Source organism: Conger conger, chromosome 1 (genome assembly GCF_963514075.1).
Source record: "Conger conger chromosome 1, fConCon1.1, whole genome shotgun sequence".
Classification (NCBI taxonomy): domain Eukaryota; kingdom Metazoa; phylum Chordata; class Actinopteri; order Anguilliformes; family Congridae; genus Conger; species Conger conger.
In genome coordinates, this window is record NC_083760.1 from 63,847,558 (window position 1) to 63,860,698 (window position 13,141).

The 13,141-nt window shown below is 40.8% G+C and overlaps 1 protein-coding gene across 2 annotated transcripts in view; it reads right to left on the reverse strand.

Moving 5' to 3' along the window:
• Positions 1 to 13,141, reverse strand: part of cpne4a (copine IVa) — a 71,289-nt gene that overhangs the window by 16,444 nt on the left and 41,704 nt on the right. For both annotated transcript variants that reach the window (XM_061233988.1, XM_061233981.1), the window contains exon 8: positions 2,261 to 2,359. In XM_061233988.1, the coding sequence (XP_061089972.1) occupies positions 2,261 to 2,359 (99 nt within the window). The remainder of the gene's footprint in view (positions 1 to 2,260; positions 2,360 to 13,141) is intronic.

Here is a 13,141-nt window from a genome sequence, read left to right on the forward strand (position 1 = left end):
ACTGTGCTCACAGACTCAACTGTGCTCACAGACTCAACTGTGCTCACAGTCCCGACTGCACTCACAGATTCTACTGTGCTCACAGACTCTATTGCGCTCACAGATTCTACTGCGCTCACAGACCCCGCTGCGCTCACAGACCCCACTGTGCTCACAGACCCCGCTGCACTCACAGACTCAACTGTGCTCACAGACCCTACTGTGCTCACAGACCCCACTGTGCTTACAGACTCAACTGTGCTCACAGACTCAACGGTGCTCACAGACCCTACTGTGCTCACAGACTCAACTGTGCTCACAGTCCCGACTGCACTCACAGATTCTACTGTGCTCACAGACTCTATTGCGCTCACAGATTCTACTGCGCTCACAGACTCTAATATGCTCACAGACCCCACTGTGCTCACAGACTCAACTGTGCTCACAGACTCTACAGCACTCACAGACCCCACTGCGCTCACAGACTCTATTGTGCTCACAGATTCTACTGCGCTCACAGACTCTAATATGCTCACAGACCCCACTGTGCTCACAGACTCAACTGTGCTCACAGACCCCACTGCGCTCACAGACTCTATTGCGCTCACAGACCCCACTGTGCTCACAGACCCCACTGCGCTCACAGACTCTATTGCGCTCACAGACCCCACTGTGCTCACAGACCCCACTGTGCTCACAGATTCCACTGCGCTCACAGATTCTACTGTGCTCACAGACCCTACTGTGCTCACAGACTCTACAGTGCTCACAGACCCTACTGTGCTCACAGACTCTACAGCGCTCACAGACTCTACTGTGCTCACAGACTCTACAGCGCTCACAGACTCTACTGTGCTCACACAATCTACTGCGCTCACAGACTCTAATGCGCTCACAAACTCAACTGTGCTCACAGACCCGACTGCACTCACAGGTTCTACTGCATTTGGAGGAAGAATTAATACCAAAGATTTAAAATATCTCCCTACAACTAGCAGTCACTGAAAGGGGAATCAGCTCATTTTGGAACAGAAACCTGCCAGCCTACCCTCCAAAAATGTATTGGGACACATGTGCAGTACTGTACTGGTTCCCTCTATATATTTATCAGCAAACGTTGGCCAGCACCAATCTGTCCCTCTGTTTTGGAGGAAGTTGAAAGTCAATTAACTGTCAATTCATTAAAAAAAAAAGCATTTGAGATGTTTATTTCCCTGTGAAGGGTTAAGAAAGCTTTGACATAAAACTATATATTTTTTTATGTAAAAAAATATTAACCGAGCTCAAGCAAGGGCTTCTTATTATTATCAGAGTTAATTGTTTGCACAAGAAGAACAATCATGTTAAGCAACAGACATAAACCTAGGGGGAAATATGTGCAGTGTACTTTCCCTTGGAAAATGAACTCATGACAGTAAAAACATAAAATATAATTACCATGTTCCCATGTTCCCAGACTAAATTTATCTGTCTGTGACCTAAATCAAGTTCTACTTCTGTGGCCTACTTCCTTTCTCTGTTTCATCTTCGATCTGCGATGAAGCAAACCATTTAATGAAGCTTATCAAACATTCATTAGATTTCTAATGTTCTCATTAGAAAAACTTTCTAAACATTCTTTATGTTGGTGATAGGAATCCATGCAACAACATACCCTCATATTAAGACAGGATTTGTTGTCGCATTCTGGAATGTCCAAAAATATTTTGTATTTACACTCATTGACCACTTTATTGGGTATTGATTGGATGTTTTTGACATAAGCATCTTCTGCTACTATAGCCCATCCACTTCAAGGACCGATGTGCTATGTGTTTAGAGATGCTCTTCTGTATACCACCGTTGCAATGTGAGGTTATTTGAGTTTCTGTCGCCTTCCTGTCTGTTTGAACCAGTCTGGGCCCATCCCAAGAGTGTACCTAGCTAGGGGTCGAAACACTTGGAGGGGAATGGCCTCTGCTGATGATAAGGGTGGTGCTGCATCATCAGAACACCTGGAGCTGTTTCTGTAGCTGCTCTAGTGTGCTACTGCCTTATTTCACAGCTTTTTTCAATATCTTTATGTATTCATAGCAAAAATGTCAGGAGAACAAAATATCAGGATGCAACCTGACAACTAAACTTACAGTAAATCAATGTAAATGTCTAATTGCTATATTATGTGGCTTAATGTAACATATATTTACTATTTATATGATGAACAGTTTTAAAACATTACATAATGTCTGCAACCGCTACATTTTGTGACTAATATACACACAAAAAAGACACACAAATGTACCTGTCGTCCATCCATTGCCACTCGCATCTCTTTAAAGGTTGCTTGGTATTCTCCAATGAAATCATGCTTCCCATTGGAGTCCCAGTCCCACACAGCACACTGAAAGTGGAAAGAATATTCAACTATAATCAATACAATCAATATTATTTTCTTTTTTAAATGACACTATAACTTGGACAAGCAAAAAAGGAGATATAGCACTCTGCAGTAAGAACATCATACCAACAGTCAAACTTGGTGGTGGTGTGAGGGTGTGGGGGTGAATTCTGTGAGGAACCATGAATTCTGCTCTGTACCAAATAATTATTAAGGAGAATGTCTGGTTATCTGAAGCTGAAGTGTAATTGAGTCATGCAGCAAGACAATGATCCAAAGCACAAAGGCAAGTCCACATCTGAATGGCTGAAAGGAAACAAAATTACAGTTTTGGAGTCAAAGTGATTGATTTCAACCCAAAAGAGGTGCAGTGGCAGGACCCGAAACAAACAGTTAATGCCGAAAAACCAATGATTTGTTTCAATTAAAGCAGTTCTGCAAAGAAGTGTGGGAAAGAATCCTCTACTGCAATGCAAAAGACTGATATGAAATTATGAAAATGTTTGGTTGCAGTTATTGCTGCTAAAGGTGGCGCAACCAGTTATTAAGGGAGCAATTGCTTTTTCACAAGGGTGACTTTTTTCATTCAATAAATCAATAATTCAAAAAAAGTTTTTGGTGTTTACTCAGGTTCCCTTTGACTAATGTTACATTCAGTGTGATGAATATGCAATAATGGAGGGAATAATGAAGGAGGCAAATACTTTTTCACAACACTGTACAGAAACTCACTTGGTTGGAGTACATAATGAACACTTTAGCAGGAATGCCTCTGTAACTGTTGGTGAGATTTATGTACAGCATGCCACAGTAAAGCCAAGAAGGCAAAGCAACAGTGAAAGGATTAACAACATAAAAGGGGTGCTTATTTTGTTTTTCAATCATTGCCGCTGAAAGGCCTCTATGGTTTGTACATGGCATTTTTCATTCATTTACTGCCTTGTGTGGGACACTGGGGATTAGCCCCAAACTACAAACCAAGGTGTGTACACATCTGAAAGTTGGACATATCTAAAACAGTTTTGACTTCATCTTTAACGGCACTGATAGGAACTGGTGGCACTGAAGATCCAGAGAAAAGACTGATGTAGGGTCAGGAAGAGAACCGGAGCAGATTTCCATAAAGAGCCAGCCAATGAATCATTCATAAAGGGACATTACAGGGATGTTAAACTTTCATGATGCTGTGAAATATTCATGTAAAAAAGTGGAAGACATTTGATGTGACGTCAGAAGTTCAGTCAAAATGAAAACAAACATTTTATTACTTCAAATCCTTTTACACTGGCAGTATTGACAGATCTCTTTGAGGAGTCGTTCCTTCTTTAGCTATGGTTAATCTTTTGTACTGTAACCTACAGGTTTCCATTCAAATACTTATAAAATGATGTGGTTGCTTAAAGGCATGGTAAATTCATGTGACACATACTGTATGTCGATCAATACAAAAAGTGTAAGTAAACACGTATGTCAGATGAAACATTAAAAAACACATATTGCACACATTTTCGACTTACTATTTATATTTAGATTGGAAAATGTTTTACAACATGGATGTAAATTGTTAATTGTATTCATTGACATTCCAAAAATGTCAGAGAAGGGCCAATTTAGGACAGAAAAATGTGGTAACAACCTTGGTGTTTGCACAATGAAACCAATTCTCTTACTTTCGTGATCCTGAGGTGGACTGTTATAGTTGGAATACCTCTTTGGCAACAAGAGAGTGAAAGATAATAAATCACAGCATATTTTCAAAGGCAATTTTTCTCAACAAATATCCCTATTTCCAAAAAATATATGCAACAAATGGCCTCAAAAGTATGCATTATCACTGTAAAAATAAACTATGAGAAGGTTATGCAATACAATTCTTCTCAATGTAGGCAGGGCATTTTCCATCAAAATATGGAAATCACAGAGGTAGATAAAGCCATATGGGACTGTATTGAAATAAATTGCTATTTTGATTTCTTCACATGTGCAATGCAAATTAAGTACAGGAATACAATGCAGGCAATATTCACATAATCCAGATAGGCAAACGGTTGAAAAATATGACATTCATCCAGGCTAAAATGCTGTTAATTACAGAACCGAATATTTCCTGTTAAGCAAAGACAGTACCAGTCAGATTCCCTGTAATATATCTCATGATGAATGCCCCGTAACCTCTTAACACTAACACTACAGAAAATAAGGCAAATCAGAAGCACTATCAGATACTGTACTGTACAATACAGTACTGGACCATTGCATCCAGAATAGCACACTGAATAGCCAAGGAACAGCCTCATACAGTATATACGTACAGTATATAATGTCACAGACCAAGAATAGAGCCACAGAAAAGCCAATGATCTCATGTCAGTGCTGAGTGAAGAAACATTATATTGATGTCATTTCAAAATCCAACACACTCCAGTGACACGGTTGCATGCTGGGCATTATATTACTTTAAATGAATTGCAAAGAAAGACACCTATCGCATGGCAGTCATTTCCACATTTACAATATAGCAAAACACAAACTCCCTGAGTGTGGCCCCACCTGACATCCATCCAGAACCTCTGGAAAGGCTGGTCTGTGACAGTCTGTCTGTGACAGTCCAGACCTTGTCATTGTTGGCTGCAGCCAAATCCAATCTAAATGCAGGGACTATAGTGTTGCAGACAGAGAGGGTTTTCGGCTGGTAGGATGCCTACTCATCGTGCACCAACAACCCCCTTTGGTAAGTCAGATACCCACAGTCTGCTTGTACAATTGTTTTTCAGTCCGTAATTGGTGAATTGTGGAGTTAAAAACAGCACTGGCTGGATATCATGCAGTTTGTAGGGAAGTGCATGCTTGCTTCTCCATAACTGATTGAGGAGGTTGCAGTGCAGAACATGAGCAACAGTGAAGAACACAATCTATTTGGGTATTCCTAATTGGGAGAAAATAGGGAAATGTAATTTTTTTAAAATCTGATGGAAAACATCAGAGGCACATCTAAAAAGAAAACCCTGTCCATTGGCTAATACTGTCCTATTGTGGTGTGAAAATGGAAACGTGGACATTTTTTTGTTACTGATATGACTGTCTACAAATTCAGTGTAGGTTTATGGTCAGGTTGGGGGTTTGGACTTAGGATTAGGGTTAGGGATGCCTTATCCCTATGCAAGATCACTAAGGACAAGCAGTTTTTTTGGTACATCGTCCTTTCTCTGGCCAGAGACTTCTCTCCCAGCATGGGAACTGAATGGCGAGGGATTCCAGCAGAACTGTCTCTGCATTCTACTGCACAGCTGCTACTGCCTGCCTCTACATGGAGAGATACCCTGCCATCGCTCTCAGTGAGAGCCCGCTTATTACACTCTCTCTGTAGCTCCCGTTGATCAAAGTAGCCTTTCCCTTACAGCTCACACTCTCTTCCCTGGTCATGCCTCAGCAGGCTCATACCCTCCTCATTAATAAAGGAGCCAGCTCGGGTCTGAGGGTCAAAGTGCAGCTGCAGCCTTGGATCGGTTTCCTCTCAGGATTGGCCAAACGCCGTAAGACGGGGAGCAGGGGAAAGCGATGGTCACATGATGGGGGGTGAGGATGACGAGGGAACCCCATGCACAGAAGGAGCAGGGAGGGAGATAATGGCCCTCAGGGATTAGAAGAAGTGTATAACTTATTTTCACCCCCTGGAGCCAAATGGAACAGGGCCGGGCAGGGCAAACGAGTCAGCACTGTTATTCATAGGCACTCTTAGTACTGAAGAGCTCATACACAAACTAGGAACTACACATGGCTTGCCTTTACTGCGTCTGTGAGAATGTCCCAGAGCTTTTACTGAATGCACCATGTATATATATATATATATACAGAGAGGCATGAAGGCGAAGAGGACAAGTGTCAGAGTCAGTTTTTTAGACATGTTGTTTATGTGAATATACATACACACAGTGCCCTCCATAATGTTAGGGACAAAGACATTTTTCTTTTTTTTGATTTGGCTTTGTACTCCACAATTTTAGAAATGTAATCAAACAATTCACATGCAGTGAATTTGTCAGCTTTCTACATTTTAGTTTCACCATGTACAAATTACAGCACCTTAAATACACCTCAACCCATACTGTGTATATATATATATATATAAAAGAAAAAAGGAATCATTTTGTCAGCAACGGCTTTAGATTTTAAAGCTACTGTGGAAGGTTGGTGTCGCCCGACATGTCAGGGAATAGTGCTGGTGGCAGCATCGGTGTGTGGCTTTGCTCATACCCTGCAGATATTTATGGGGATGAGCACTGGAGCTCTGTCCAATACAGAGGGGGCTGAGGAGGCCTGAGGAGTAGTGACTGTCAAGTGCTCAAAGAACAGGACTGATTCTGGCACACCCACCTGCTCCTCTCCAACGGGGCTTTGAGGAAAGAAAAAGTACAGTTTACCAATCTGCCTTTACACACCTGACACACATCGACCACCTCTCATTGCTGCCTCGAGGCACCAGATATTCAAGAAAAGGGATCACTCATACTGCTCTGCAGGCAATAATCCAGTGTTGTTGGCTGCAGCTCATGGGAGGGATAAGTGATTTCAATGCACTGAGCATAACCTGCAGGTCTAAAACCTCTAGAACATTCCATGTGGCCCACCCTTCATTGACTACTGCAGTGCAGTGAACAGAGGCAAAATTAGATATGAAAAAGGGAGAAGTGTCAGATTAAACTGTCGTCCCTGTGTTATCAAGACATTTTTATTGTTCCGCAACATTTAAAAAGCAAAAAGGATGTTACTGTAACTGTAAGTACAACTGTCACACAATCTGTCACACGAGAAAACCCTTTTTTATGCCATTTTCATGGTATACTGTAGGTTAAGATATCCAATGTTTGTAATATGAATTCCATCATGTCACAAGCTACTGTAAAATGATCATTGTTATCATGATGCATTTTCTGATGCAACCGTAATATTACATGAATTATTGACCAGGATCTGTATGCCCAGATTTTGATGAGAACACATTACTATTTTGTGATATGCAGTATTTAAATCTGCTTTTTTCAGTTTAGAAAGCATGCTGCACCACAACAACAGATTTATGGACAAATAGCAGAACAAAATAAACTGCTCAGGCCTCATAAGGCTAGAGTCTGTATGTTCACACATCTACCAAAAGTGATATCTCTTTTGCTTCAGACTGGAAACCCCCTGGCAGTAGCAACTGAATGAATATCTTTATATGAAGACCCAACTCCAGACAAAAAAAATCTTTCTGGCCAGACAAACCATTCAATGTTTCTTACAGCACTGGCTCTGTTTCATCGCTTCCCATCAACAATGAATAATTGAACCATGAAAAAGATTATTTCTGAACATGAAATTTGCATTCATCGCAGCCATACTATATTAATAATGAAATGCTCTCTTTGAGGTATTTGAAAATGGTTTGTATTCTAGTATGGATGTCTAGTCAAAATGAAAATGACACATCTAACAGTTTAGGAAATGAAATAACAATGAACATGTAAAACCTATGACATTGGCTCATTGTTACTGTGATGCCTTGCACAGCAATAATATTACAATGGTTCACCAAGATACTATGCTTTGGTTGGAACATTACTTATTTTACTAATGAATGGCATCGACCCCCTGTGTTCTTGATTCATGGTAGCAGTCGGTCTTGGGTGCATTTGCAATTTACATCACTGGATATAGCCCTGAAGACAACAAGCTGTCATGGCTGAAAGCAGAAGACTGGAGCATGGCCCTTTTATAGTCACTCATTTCCAGGAAATCTGTGATCACAGCAGGCAATGACTGTTAAAAGCATTGAGTCCTGTGGGAGAACTTCTCCTGAAAGCCCTGCTCTCCAGACTATCCTCTATATGTTCTCAGCCCAGGAAGGAGACTCTCCTGGCCATTCCTGCCCATTGGTTTTATTCCAGTCATGTCTCTCTTCTCATGTTATTTACATGTGTCTAATCATGATTATTATACCTAGCTACCATAGTAAAGAGACAAAGGGATGTGCTTAATGATTTAAATAGTACCTTTGACTTCATATTACAGTACATCTCTGTACACACAGATTGTGTGTTCAATCTGGGGCCCAATCATTTCATGACATACTAAGACGAGTTCAAGAAAATTAAGAAACTGCAAACCTTTTCACAATCAAGTCAATGCTCTCGGCAGTTTCTACTTTAATATCACACTTATCAAATATATAAAATGGCTTCAGTCATAAAATGGTTTGAAGGACGAGGGGTGTGTGCAGGTTTATGAGGATGTTTCATTCAGGTGAGCACAAAGCCATGGGGGAAGGATAATAGAGACGGACCAAGGAAGAAGGCTTGGAAACAAAATGGGTGTTTCTCAATACCAAGAAGGCAAGAACGTTATAACATTAAAGTGAACTAAATGTCCTTTTCACCTGCTCTTCTTTAGTTAGCAAATACATTAAGGTTGCTTCATTCACGTAACCACAAAAATATAACTAGCACTCCCTGCTGTAAAATCAAGCTATACCAGCTTGAAAATTGAGCTGGTCAAGCTGGTCATAAGCTTATGTAGCTGGGTATGAGCTGGTCAACCAGCTAATGCTGGTAGCTTATCTGAGCTTGCCTGAACATTTCATTTTTATTCTTAGAAAGATTTTACCAACATTTATTGCAAATGGCGAAACAAAAAACTTGTTTGTGAGCAAGACTCTTATTATCTGCCATCTTACAATGAATGGTGGGATATTAGGTCTGTTCCTCATTAGAATAACGGTAAGAACACATTTGATGCATGCCCAATGAAACAGACGGATCAAGAACACATCCTGGTATTTTATCCATCTTGTATTCTTCTGTTCTTGACATTGGAACTATACTTGGGCTGCGAACAATGAAGTTAAACAATTTCATGAGAACACAAGAATGGACAGGAACAGATATTGAGAAACACCCTATAAGTCTGGAGGATATGTAGTGAGCTAACCACATTGTAAACTGGTCATTTTTCCTCTGTCAAGAGTCTGCAGGCCTTTTGCTTTTGTTTTGTTTTTGTGTTAAGACAAATCCTGACGAGAGCTACTGACACATGTAATGCCTTCTGTGTAAAAACAACTATAGGGAAGAGACAATACGACACCATTTTGCTCACGCCCATTAAATTCTCATGGCTTATATATGGCTGTTATGCCATCACCTCAGGAGGCCTTATTACCCTCTATCAACCACATGTCACATGAACGAGCGTGCAGTTGACCGCGCTGTTTCATAGCACTCACAACGTAGCATGACATCAAGTTGACATGGGGAGCGGGGCTGGAATGAGCATGCTCATGGATGTGCCATGCTCCATTAAACATGGCCCATCAGCTCTGCTCCTTTCCGAGGGAGCTGTATGCGCTGGTGCGTACCGCAGGACATTACAGGAGGACGCTGGGACGAAAAATACATAACGATATGGTGCATCAGTGTAGCATATACTGTACTTAATAATGAAAAATAGAAGCCCACAATAAGGCTTGGGTCTGGGGGGACAGACATGACAGCTCCAAGCTTCCTGAAACAGCATGGATATCTTCACCCTGTATTATCTCTAATCCTCCTTAGTTGTACTGGTCAGAAATAACACTGGCTTTACTGTGAGGCTTATGTGTGGGCAACTAGGAGATCACTGAGCATTCATTCTTCTTTTTCAATGAGGCAAGTTAGTACTGCTGCAGGCGCTGAATACAAAAGAACAGAACTTATCATCCTGTTCTTCGGAGATTGTTGTTTCTCCAACTCTTAGCGATTGAGTTCATGGGGTGAGGACGCTGGTGGGATTCGGAGACATTAAGACCGATCCCTCCCACCCCTCACTTGCTCCTTGATAACAGGGGGGACCACCGTCAAACAGAAAAGTCCCAGCAAACTTTCTAAATCAGAGGCATGAACAATAATGGCAGAGTTATGAGAGAACACATATGAAATGAAATATCAAGGAGCAAGACAAATAATCTTATGTTCAAACAAAGTCTGCTCACATGGTGAGAGCTCACTGTTCAAACTGTTCAAATGAGGTGCATCAACCTCCTGCATATGACACGGCCTCAAGTTCCATCCACCTCTATGAGGCTCTGTGTCAAGCAAAGCAACACATTATGACAGGGGGTACAAAACGAACCCAAGCAACCCAACTCTCCTAGTTGAGAACAGAGACTAAAATATTTTGCCACCACTTCTAGTATTCTCCATCCCTCATGCAAGTTTAAGCACTGCTATATCGGCCCATTTTAATGTGTTGACACATTTCATGTGTACTCACTGTTACACTCTACAATAACACCTTACCATGTCCACACATTTCATAAGTCAAATGTGTCTGTTTCAAATGAGATATTATATTGTACAATAGGATTATGTACGCTCATGTAGGATGAGTGACACATACACAGTCACCTGAAGCCAGGCTGATTTGCTATTCCCACAAAAAGAAAGAAACTTAGTTCAGAAACTCTATTAAATCCAAAGTTTAAACCTGTATGCATTGTGAAACCACTCAATAAATATTTAATGGCATGTTTGTTTTGATTTTAGCACTATATTGGCAAAACTGCTGTTTGACGATTTTGGATGGGTCCATTTTAGCCAAGCCGCCCGCATTAGCACCTTGCTGTTTATATTATAATTTGCCTATGTGATTAGTGAGTTTCATCTTTCATGGTCTCTTGGTTAGCATTATAAAAATGTGTCCATAGTCTCTGGAGTTTTGTTACCCATGTAAACAAGTTCATTGAAAGGACTGATTGGCAGCACTGATACTTAAAAAGACCTTTACATCTTATACAATTACATTAGGTATTTGATACTGACTGGATTCCCATTACTACAGTCTTGTGGGTTAAGCAGGTTTAAGTTGCCTGACTGGTGTTCTGAGCCTCAGTGGCTGTAGAAATGTGAAATCATTGCATATACCCTCTGCTCCAGAAGCAAGAGAAAGCTAGAAATAAAACGTCAAATAAATTGTTACCACATTACAGTATCCAGCAGATTCAGCAGTGTCTTCTTATAACACAAGCAGAAACACAGCAATATCCCTCAGCAATGTAGCCCATCAGACATCAATATCGTATTGTACAGAAAGTTTGTGAAAATTACTGCACAACAGGGACTCCTGTTTGCCTGATTGGCCAATTCTCACAGCACGCTACGGAAAACCGAGTCGATATAAGTTGCTGATTTCCCTTCAAAATGCATAGCAAACCAGGGCAACTTCAGGGACTTAAACTTTAAAATAAAAGTAAAGTTTGCAAGTTTGGGTGATCGTGACTTGAAAGTGACTCGGATGCTTTCTTGTCCAGTCTCCGTAAAGGATGGATAAACATGAGCACTCTCTGACACAAACCGCATTACACTGCCAGGACCAAGTGCACATCATCCTCTCCCACTGCAGTATCCTCACAGATGCACAGCAAAAAGTAAAGGAGAATGGGGTGTACATGTATCACTGTTTCAGTTGTCTATAATTAGCTGACAGAGTTCAGATTACAGTCTTAAATTAATCAGAAAATAGTATTCATTTTTGTTTACAAACGCTTACAAACACAATTAAAAGCTTCACTGTGGACTATATGCAATTGCAGTACATCAGGAGTACAGCCCAGGTATGAAATTAGAATACAGAATCCCAAATCAAAACACCAAAGTTTCAGACCTGTTTACAATCAAGACAATACCAGTAAATTACCAGTTATACAGTGCTCTTTCTTTTTAAGTTAGTACAGCTTACTGATTCAGGCTCCCAGGGATCAAATCAGGTAACATATCATACAGCCTATACGTCACAGTAACAGCAACAGATGGTACAATGTAGACACAAACATAAATGTGCATCAACTGAGCCAGAGAACAGAGTTTAAAAAAGCAGAGGGCTAGATCTACCAAAACCTTTCCGAGGAGGTGTTGCTTGCCTCCACCAATGTTCAGTGTGTTTGATGTTTTTAATTTTTAATAATTTTCCATTCATATTTCATTGTGTGTACTGCTAAAACCACTGCGATGACAGAGTCAAATCTACACTCAGTGACCATGTTATTAGGTAGACCTGTACACCAGCTTGTTAATGCAAATATTTAATCAGCTAATCATGTGGCACGAACTGCTGATCACCTGGGATTTCCATACACAGTCTCTAGAGTTTGCAGGGAATGGTGCGAAAAACAAAAAACATCCAGTGAGCAGCATGAGAGAGGTCAGAAGAGAAGGGCCAGACTGGTCAAAGCTGACAGGAAGGTGACAGTAATGCAAAAATCCATGCATTATGTGGTATGCAGAAGAGCATCTCTGAACACACAACGTATCAAACCGCTATGTGGATGGGCTACAGCAGCAGAAGACCTAATAAAGTGCTCACTGAGCGTATATAGTTATATTGTTATTGCAAAATCACAGAAACTGCAGTGACATGATTGTCATGAAGTGATTGAATAATTAGCGAATGATTAGCTTCAACAAAACTCATTCAGCACTGGTGTCAGTACTGTCCAATAGACTGAATACACTGCAAAAACATCAAGAGAGAAATATTCATTTATAGGTCTTTCTGTACTGTTAGGGTGGAATGGAATGCAATGCATGATTAAAAGCTGTGCATCAGGTTATTTTATTGAGATTTCTGACAGACTGTATCAGTGATCACAATAACTGGGAATCACACTATGGCACGCAGGCAAGGAGGGTTCCAGTCAGCTGGATATCACTGGACAACAGTGACCCCTCTGGTTGACTGGGCATGTGTGATGCCCTGGCACCAGCAGTCCTTAGCAGG